We start from the raw sequence: 10,327 nt of genomic DNA, 5'->3' as shown, positions 1-10,327 counted from the left end.
TCAATGAATTGTACTGAAAGTAGAATGAGAAAAATTATATGAGAAAAATTCACTTAAATGAAATGAATTTTATAGTTTTGTACTATTTATTTATAGAACAAAGCAAAAAATAAAAAAGAATATTTATTTTCTCAACATATATCACTAATTTTGGAGACAGATGTATTTAATTGAATATATTAAATGTGCTGATAATCAATTAAAATTTTTATTAGTTTTAAATAATTTCTATATTTTCAATATTATTAAAATTTGACTTAATTGTTGCACAACTAAATAAGACTTTTAACTTTGTTTGAAGTAAGATGTTCGTTTTGAATTTTCTGTGCATAATGTTTTGAATAAGTTTTTAATGCATATTATTTTATTGTATAGGCACTTTTACAACAATGTTTATACATTATTGTAAGTTTCTTACAATTGGTAAAGTGTTTATACATTTATAGAGACATTAAGAGATTTTCAAATGACGTACTGCAAAATTAAAAATGAATATCGATACCATTGCTTTGAATAAAGTGAACATTATTATTAATTGTAATAATTTGCAATATTATGCATAATTTTGATTTGCAGATTAATACCTCAATTGAAAATATCTGAATAAAATTAGTAAAAATATATGTTTTTATAATATGTGACGCGCTCCCAAGAAAGGTACCTAAAAAGCAAACAAATTATAGGTTGCCTTCTTGTTAGATTTATCTTGATTAATAGTTCATTTTTATTTATTTGAATTTTAAACCAATTTTCATTCAATATTTTGAATATAATGAAGACTTGAAGACCAACAATTTTTAATTGATAATTGATTCTCTTTCTGTATTTTTACTTACAAAATTAAAAACATATAACCTCAAATTTTTTGCTTCTTAGGCACCTTTCCTCAGAGCGTGACACATGTTATGTTAATTTACACTTTTATTTATTTTTCTAATTGGTAAAAAACAAATATTATGTTATTAAACAAGATATATATTTACTAAGTTGTAAGAGATATATCCTTCCATAGTTTGTTAATGTTGAAAATATATATGATCTTGGAAAGGTAAGTTGTTCTAACCAAACCTAGCCTGATGAGGTTAGCAAACCCTAGCCAACGAAACGTCGCTTTAACGACACACTTTTGAATTTTTATTCAAATCTTACCTTCCCAAGATCATATATATTTTCAACATTAAGATATATATTTACGTTTATTATTGTCATATGCATATGCTGCTAACCCTTTAAGGAATACATGTTTTCAGAAGACAATTACAATTTAACTAGCTTTAAAAATTATCAAGAAATAAAATATAAATTTCAAAATTAAAAGTAGTGCTTAAAAATCCAAATTTTTAACCTTCTTAGAAAACTTGCTCTCCTGTAAGGGTTAATATTTATTCAAACATTGAATGCTAAATTGTTTTATTGTAATAATTTGTTAATATTTCAATCTTTTTCTTGTTATGAAATAGTCCTCCCTCTTCCACCCTCTAATAACCTGATTGATTTTTGTATAATTTCACTTTTCAATAATATTTTATTCTTTTTAAATAACCTCCCTCATCCACCCTCAATATGTTTTTCTTATTTTTTACAAAAATATTAAGTAATAATTTTTTTTTGTACTTTTTTCAGATCATTTTACGATTGTTTTTTTCCACATTGCAATTTCCTCCCTCGTCCACCCTCTAATTATAATTTTTTAATACTTATTATTTCTTACATTAGTTTTGCCTTTTGAATTTATTTAACGTTTATTGAATAATTTTATTGAATTTTTAATTTAAAAGGTATAAAACAAGTAAATTTATTTTTGTATTTTCTTATACTATTTTTTATTATGTTAGTTGAATTATGTAGTATTTTGTTAACTTTTACTATTTAATCGACATAATTTGCAAATGTATGTTTTGCTTTCATCTTTTTTCTTTACATTCTCGTTACTATCTTCTCTTTTGACACATGCAACGTGAAAGGATTTTAAACAAACTATACAATTTATTACCATTTTTTGCATTAATTTTCTTAAACAATATAAACATTTTCCTGAATTTGATTCAGCTTTTTCTAATAAGCAATTTGAAACGTTATTTCTGTATAATAATGGATCAAAGTTTGTATCCATTTTTGTTCCAGTGGCAATTAAGTCCATGTAATATGAAACATATACTCCACAATTATGACCATCACTTACATTTTGAAAAGGTCTTTCTTCATTATAATAATATTTATTCCACGTTTCAACATTCTTTAAACATTTAAAAGATGAATTAATTTTGCTTTTTGCTATAAATTCAATTAATTCATTACACACTCTTTCAAGATCATTACCATTTTTATATGGATCCAGCAATATTAAAGATTTTTCTTTTAAGTTTATGATTAACAGTCTCCAGTGAAAATCGAATGTATAAGGACAGAGTATTATATCAGTTAGAGGTTTAACTATATTATACAATGAGTTTTGAAGTGTTCTTCTTTCTATTGTATAATCTCCAATTGCTGTTTTACTTTCATCAGTGGGTAAAAATGTTACATTTTTATTCCACTCCCGCATTTTACATATTGCATAGGCATCTATTATTTGTCCATCTACCCAACCCATGCAATTAACAATTGTTTCAAATTCTCTACAAGTTATATCTATTTCTTTACTTGTTGTTATAACTTTATCGGGTACTTTATATTTTCCTATGGTAATGAACCTTGAATTTGACTTATAATAGTAATTGACATCTCTTCTTAATCCATTCTCGAAATAAATATCATCTACTGATGTTAAAGTAACTATATTACAATTTTCAAGTCCTTTATTTTGAATTGATGTTGAATATACTATATCAAAACTATCGTTTTCTATTTTTTGTATGGATGTAGTTTTTAATAAACCTGCATTTTCAATATCATTTTGCTGTTCAGATGACGTCATTACCTGACTTACATTATCATATTCCATTTCTTGTATATTTTCATTATGTTTTAATTTTTTTCGCGGAATATCCGTTTTTAAATGTTTTATAGGGCGTTTTGTTCCCATTTTTTTTGTTACTTCGCTTGTTTTATTTTTCATTGCAATTTCTTTTTTTGGTTTACTTTGTTCTTGTAATTTACTATTATTTAATGACTCTATTTTTTGTATCGCACGTTCTACTGTTAAACCATTGAAGTGCGTAAACTTTCTTTTTCCTTCATGTGTACCTCGTTTCCAAATATCTTGAAGTAAGTGTTCTGTACCTACTTGTGGATATTTTGGATTTATTTTTTCACCTTTCTTTTCTTTTATAAAAGCTTGAGGTCCTAAATCTGCTTTAGATACTATATATTTTACATTTTCCTTCATTTCTCTAACTACACTACCTATAGAGTCTTGCTTTTGCCTATGTAAAACATCTATTTTTAAAACTTTATTATAAGATTCTACATATGAATTTGTTACTCGTGATATATTTCCACCAACTAAATCTAACATTGTAGAACCTACGATTCCTATATAAGGCATAAACTCTAAAACTAGGTATTCTGCGAATTCAGGCGCGTAATAATCATTTGTAACATCATCTATGTCTATCATTGCCTCTTCTTCTTCTAATTTTCTTTCAATACGTAGATATTTTGCATAATATCTTTTGTAAAATTTACTTTCAACGTAATACGAGACATTGCCTTTATATCTTATTTTAAAATCATCTTTAATTTGGAGTTCTTCATTGATTTTTTCAATTTCTATAACTTCATCATGTACTAGTACTATGTCTGCTGTTTGCTCTTTTTGCTTACCTGTTAAAACTAACAAATATTGTTCTGCTTTTTTACCATTTTTCGATAATATTATTTTTAAAAAGTCTTCGAATAGAACATCTACTTCAAAAATATTTCTAGCTAAAAAGATGAGGCAAACGCAATCTAATAAGAAACTTTTTATTTTCATATATTGTTTAAAATATTTTTTAATTATTTTTGCTATTCGATGTAGTACATGTGCCATACACGTTAATAATATTGTTATATTTACTGGAAATGGTCTACCAAGCACAATGTAATCGAATATTGCGTTTAAATAAGTAGGTACTGTCATGACATTCCATTCGTGTAAAACTGCAATCATTGATGCCCAGCTCCAATCAAGAACTAAAGCTTTAAAAAATGGCCACCCAAATTTATTTTTTATTATAAAATCTTTATAATGTTTATAAAATATACTTAATGTATATACGTCAACTTTTGAAGTAAACATTTCAGTAGCGGGTATAATAGGGCCAAATAATTTACAAACTATGGCATAATACATTATTTTTGAACACTTTAATCCATCCGGTTTTCTTACTATTGAACCTGTTGAATCAGTGTGACCAATTCTTGGTTCAGGTTCTTCCTTTATAACTCTCTGTTGTTCTTTTGTAGACAAAATAACTGTAAATGGTAAAGCTACGTGTTGAACATATGGGTCACATGATTTTTCTTCCTCGATTTCAAGCTGCGATATGTCTTGCAAGTCAAAGCTTTTTAGTGTTAGTCGTTTTCCTACTTTTATATCGGATTTTATTTTTTGAAATGTTGTTAATCTTGTTAAATTTTGTGGCTGTCCATCATGCCACAATTCCATATTAACGTTTTTAATCCTTTCAGAGAAGAGATCCTTTGGTTTTCGGTATTTTAATATTTTTTTCAATTTATCGCGTTCTCTACCCCGGATTTGTCGATATCTGGCAGTGCCTTCTTTATGTCTATTCTGTAGTTTGTCATCACTTGTTACTCTTAATTGCGCCAAAACTTCATCTAAACTTCCTATTTCACACTTGAATTTTTGTTTATGTTTTCTGTTATCATTGCATTCAGCATAAACAACATACGAATTTGCAACCTTTTGATTATACCTCATTGAATAAAAACGTAAGATACATGGACATTTAAGTACATCTAAGAATATTAAATTTATTATTGATCGTATGTATGGTTTATGAAGTTTTCCATTATTTTTTAAATATTTTGTACGTATTGGATATTCAAGTATATCATTTTCAAATACGTTTCTAACAGTTTTATTTTTTTCTTTTTTATCTGTTTTTTCTTTCTTTTTGTCATTGTCACAATCTTCTTTAGATACTGTTACATTTTCTTTGTTATCATCATTATGGTCATCGTCATCATCATCATCATCATCGTCAGCATCAGTATCAGCATCATAATCGTCGTCATCATCAGCATCAACATCAGTATCAGCATCTGCATTACCTTTTTCCTCTTTTTCTTCATCTGTTATACTCATTGTATCACCCAAAACAAAATTACAGTCTTCTTTTTCACTGCAAGAATCATTTTCACTCTGTAAACGTTTTGCTTTCTTAAAAATATTTCGTAGATCTGTTTTTTTATTTAAATCAGATTCATATTTATGCAATAGTAAGGTTTCTGTTTCTGTATCAGATTTATCTTCATCAGAATCATCTTGATTTGATTCATTTTCATGAAACTTACCATTTTTAGATACTTCTGTATCACATTTCTCTGTATTAGAAGACTCACTCGAATTTTCATCAACATTTGACTTAAAACTCCATCTTCTTTTTTTTTCTCCTGCAATTCTGGTGGGTAATGTATTTTTAATATTTTTCTTATTTTTCTCTGTCTTAAATTTTTTCCAATTTTTTATCTCATCAGACTGTTCTTCTTCATTAAAATTGAAAAAGGTGGAGTTGTTTTCCAATGTAGTTTCTTCAATTACGTTATTGACTAATGGATTTGATATGTCATTCTCTTCATGATCATGCAAATTTTGATTACCTTTTATTTCCTCTTCTTCTTCATTAAAATTGAAAATGGTGGAGTCTTTTTTCAATGCAATTTCTTCAATTACGTTATTGCATAATGTATTTGATATTTTATTCTCTTCATGACCATGCAAATTTTGATCCCCTTTTATTTCCTCTTCTTCTTCTAAATGTTTCTTTTCTTTCACTTCTAAATCTTTTTCTAGTACAATTTCTTTACTTACGCTATTGAATAATGGATTTGATATTTCATTTTCTTCATCATGGTGCAAATTTTTATTGCTTTTTACTTCTTCTTCTTCTTCTAAAATTTCCTTTCCTTTTACTTTTATTTCCTTCATCTGAAGATTTGATTGGAAATGTAATGCATTAAAATGTCCTTCCTCTTCAGGTTCTTCAAATGCTATCATAATAAACGATTCTGGATCATTTGGTGGGCTGCAAACGCCTTTAACCTTAAACTTACTATCTCTTTCTACAAAAATTACGACGTTTGTTTCATATAATATGGAAAATATTGCTATTTCAAAGTCTGTTCCATACTTTCCATTTCCTCCCATGTAATCTTTATAATCCTTTTTTGTTTCAAACAATCTATTAAATTGAGAATGAAGAACATTAAGTTGCTCTTTAAATTGAGCCCAATTATCTAATGTAAATTGAACCACTTGATTTCTTAAATCTTTATGTTTGTCCTCATTATTGTATAATGCATAACTAAGACTGCGAAATAAACAATTACCATCACCTTCAACTTCTTTAAGCTTTAATTTTTTCATTTCAATTGCACAATCTTTAGTGTTTTTAATAATATCATACGCACTTATACAATACCTTTTTCCTAAAGACTTATATTTTTCTAAATTACCTAAAGATATTATTTCTTCATCTTTCTCTTTAGATTTCAAAGTTAGATCACTTTTTTCTAAATCTTTTAACTTTTCTTTGCTTTTTTTAATTTCATCATTTCTTAAACTTAAGGCATTCTCTAAATAATCTGCTAAAGACACATTGCTCTTTTCTCTTTCTACTACCAATTTACTTGTTTTTATTTTACACTTTTCTAATTCATATACTTCTTGCCAATTATATGTAAATTTCTCTTTCAATTCTTTTTTTTTTTCAAAAAGATTTTTTACTCCTTCATAAAAACAATTATCATTTTTCCAAAAATATTTCACTTTACCTTTCAATTTCTCATTGCACGCTATTTTCAGTTCACCTGACAGCTGAAAGAAAGAATGTTTTTTTGTATTTAAGAGAAATAAGTGGTATATTTTTTACGTTTATATTTTAAAATTGCATGAAAATTTTGCCATTTTTAATATGTTTTTCATATTTTGTAAATACACTTCCGTTCATAAAGTATGTGGCACTTGAAAGAGGAGGGGGGTCAAGATATTAACTTTGATAAGAGAATTCCATATAATCGGGCTACGTGGTTTATGGCCGACCCCATAGCCCAGGTGCGAATTTAGGTGTACCCGGTGTTTTATGTAACACCTGTTTACAAAAAATAGTTATTTATGATACAAGTACGTAAAATCGTTGATTATACGAGTGTGACGTTTGCAGCTCGAGCCGAAGGCGAGTGCTGCAAGTCACACAAGTATAATCTGATTTACGCACGAGTGTCATACAAAATTTTTTGCAACACTAAAACAACTAAACTTGCAGCAATATTGCCAATATTACTGAAAGTTTAGGTGTAGTGGGGAAACTGTTAAATGAAGTTTTCTAGAAGCTAAAATAAAAATGTGATTGTAAATTGTTGTTTAAAAGCTTTAATGCATGGTTTCTCATCAAACAGTCACAAGAATGCGTAAAGTAATCATTTTACGCACTGAAAATCACTTTACACACTGCTAGCGGTGTGTAAAGTAACACTTTACACACCGCTATAAAATGAAGTACTTTACACACAGTTTTCTGTGTGTAAAATTCAATTTTACAGGTTAGTGTTGCAAAAAAGTTATTTTTATACATTTTTAGTCAATAAATATAGTTTTATGTTAATTATAGTGTATAGTATACTGTATACAGAAAAGTTCACTTTTGTTGTTTTCCACTTTATGTTAAAGAAAATTAACACTTTTTTCTTTGATTCAATAATTGTAAGTTTCAATGATAATGATAAATTAAAACTTTACTGAACACACACGTCGTTAGCATAGTAGTTAGGGCGTTAGTCTATAAGTCCTTAGGTCGTAGGTTCGAATCCCTTGTGCGAAATTTTATTTATTTTAATAGGTTTGCGATATTTCTAAATTCCAATCGGTGGTAGGTACACATAAAAAAACTCGACTCACTTTTGTAGCAACCCGTGTAGAAATTGAAAATAGGACTTCGTAAGGCCCTGAATAGACGCCCTTTTGTTTAGTGAAGTGCAAACTAGGAAAATTAGTCAGGACCCGTCTAATTTCGTCACGCTTGTAATATCAGGTGGTGATGTAGAAAGATATGGAGGTTCTAACTAGATTGCCTTGTCACTGCCTGAATAGAAAATCATAATGTGGGGATTTAACTAGAGGGCCTCTTTAGCGCCTCATTAGTTTTTCTAAATACCTAAGCAAAAATTTACGGCAGGCGTAATATTGTGCCAGTAATACTGAACAAGTCACTGAACAAACGCACATGTAAACAACACAGTTTCGACCAATCAACCTATCACTAACACTAACGCATAATTAACACTAACTCGCACGCTATGAATCTACTTTCTCCTCGTCCTAATATACTAAACAGAACATTTCTTTACCGCTTGTGAGAAAAAGAGCAACATTCTTAAATTTAAAAATAGCAAATATTTTTGCTCAAATAGTTTTTATATTTTAAATAGTATTTTAATATTCGTTTTGAACAATTTTTCTGATTAATTTCATTGCTTATTATTTATAAATTGGGATTTGTCAATGAAATTGAAAATTAATTCAAGTACCTAATAGGGGCATAAAAAGATACCAGATAGATTTCCCTGTTCAGACAAAAAGGGCATTCTAGTCAGAGCCTGATTGAAATATTTAATAGGGGCATGAATAGATCCAGCTAGATTTTACTATTTGGAAAAAGAAGGCATTCTAGATAGTGCCCTATTATCACCTATCTAGACTTTACTAGTGTGTTTGGCCTCACTAAATCCTCATCAGTGCCCTTCTTCAAATAAGGCAAAGTCGGGCAATTTCCACACGAGAACGTATTTGGAAGTCGGTCTCGAAATCAGTAATCGACAACTTCAAGTGACTCAAAATGAGTAAAATGACATTGTCTCCCCATCCCTGTTAGTCAATTCACAAGTGTCTAACCTAAAAATTTATTTTTCATTTCTCATAAATGCGATAAATTGACTTCAAGTATTAATGTTTTGACAAGTGCAAAGTGTTTATTCATTATAAACAATTATTTTAATTCATATTTTTATGAACTATTCCCAGTTATTCCAATGTTATTGTAATTTTATTATAAACCCAAGATGATACCGCTTTTACTCATTTTGAGTATCATTTTTGTTGCACTTCAAAATGAGTATCATATGCATATTCATTTTGAGTTTAGTTTTTTCTGTGATACTAAAATATGAAAATCTAATGCACACTTACTGTAATTGCCTATTATTTAATTTTTAAATGTTATAAACCTTTTTTTTTCTCCTTCATTATTTACTATATTCATTGGTAGTCATTAATAGTCCCCATTTTCAATATATAATCTCTAAATCCGAATTAGTGCGGATTCGTTTACCAATTTGAATTAGAAACATTTTTTACTAATTTTTAGTAATTTTTTTACTAATTGCTAGTAGAAAGTTACACAAATGTCTCGAGTACTCGAGTGCATTCGAGTTCTTGAATTTTTTGAGCACTCGAGAGAATTCGAGTACTCGAAAAAGTTCGAGCTCTTGAGTATATTCCAGTTCTACAGAAAATTCATATAATTTTCAGATTTTTATAATTGGGAAATAAAAATACACTTTGAAATCGAAGATTTATTTTCTTTATTGATTCAGTAATTCGAATAAATTTGAAATTTTCTACTTAAGGGGACATTCCAGTTCAAAACAGGCAAAAAGAAGGCTTTTTTAGTATATATTATTAAAATAAGTATGACATTTATTTAAAAAATTTCTTTTACATGTAATAAATAATTTCTTTAAGAATTTGTAAAAAAAAATTTTTTCATTTTTATTTCAAAATGGCGGCGACATACGCCATTTTCGAAAATGCCCATTTTCGGTGGTAAGATCGATTTCAAACTTTCTAAGACAGATAAAACCAAAAACGAAGTGACATTCTCTTCGTTAGATATTTCTTTAGGTGTGGAACCTCTAAAAAGTGGAACTTTCTTCCCCCCCTTTTTTTAAAGTACTTTTTCCCCAAAATATGCAAAAAAAGGTGTTTTTATTCAGAATTTCTCTTATAAAAAAGGGGAGTTGGAAATTTTCCAGTTTTTGAGATTCCACTTATCGGCATGATGACGCTGAATCAAAAGCCGTTTGATTTTTTAAAATCGCTGCAGAAGAACTCGAGATATCACTCTTACCAGATCAAAAAAGGACATTTTGAGAAAAACGCATT

General features: G+C 28.2%; 1 protein-coding gene across 1 annotated transcript; it reads right to left on the bottom strand.

The window, feature by feature from the left end:
* LOC122503260 (uncharacterized protein PF11_0213-like) lies at positions 1–6,535 on the bottom strand. The gene is made up of 7 exons (XM_043613734.1): positions 6,300–6,535; positions 5,649–5,981; positions 5,099–5,570; positions 4,321–4,783; positions 3,082–3,765; positions 2,445–2,946; positions 1–13 (listed from the first exon to the last, which is right to left on the bottom strand). The coding sequence occupies exons 1-7, from the start codon at positions 6,533–6,535 to the stop codon at positions 1–3; spliced, it is 2,703 nt and encodes a 900-aa protein (XP_043469669.1).
* Between the last annotated feature and the right edge of the window lie 3,792 nt (positions 6,536–10,327).

Source organism: Leptopilina heterotoma, unplaced genomic scaffold (genome assembly GCF_015476425.1).
Source record: "Leptopilina heterotoma isolate Lh14 unplaced genomic scaffold, ASM1547642v1 Lhet_251, whole genome shotgun sequence".
Taxonomy (NCBI): Eukaryota; Metazoa; Arthropoda; class Insecta; order Hymenoptera; family Figitidae; genus Leptopilina; species Leptopilina heterotoma.
Note: the sequence above shows the minus strand (reverse complement) of the source record. Positions and strands in the feature narration are given on the sequence as shown.

What these genes read in the sequence shown, in the direction of transcription:
- LOC122503260 (XM_043613734.1), bottom strand. Translation starts at nt 6,535, where the DNA reads ATGAAAAAATTAAAGCTTAAAGAAGTTGAAGGTGATGGTAATTGTTTA. An exon ending in AATTTTAATGAAGAAGAACA is followed by an intron (nt 5,571 to 5,648) that starts GTCTGATGAGAT and finishes ATTACCCACCAG; the next exon opens with AATTGCAGGAGAAAAAAAAA. An exon ending in ATGATGATAACAAAGAAAAT is followed by an intron (nt 4,784 to 5,098) that starts GTAACAGTATCT and finishes CAAAAATTCAAG; the next exon opens with TGTGAAATAGGAAGTTTAGA.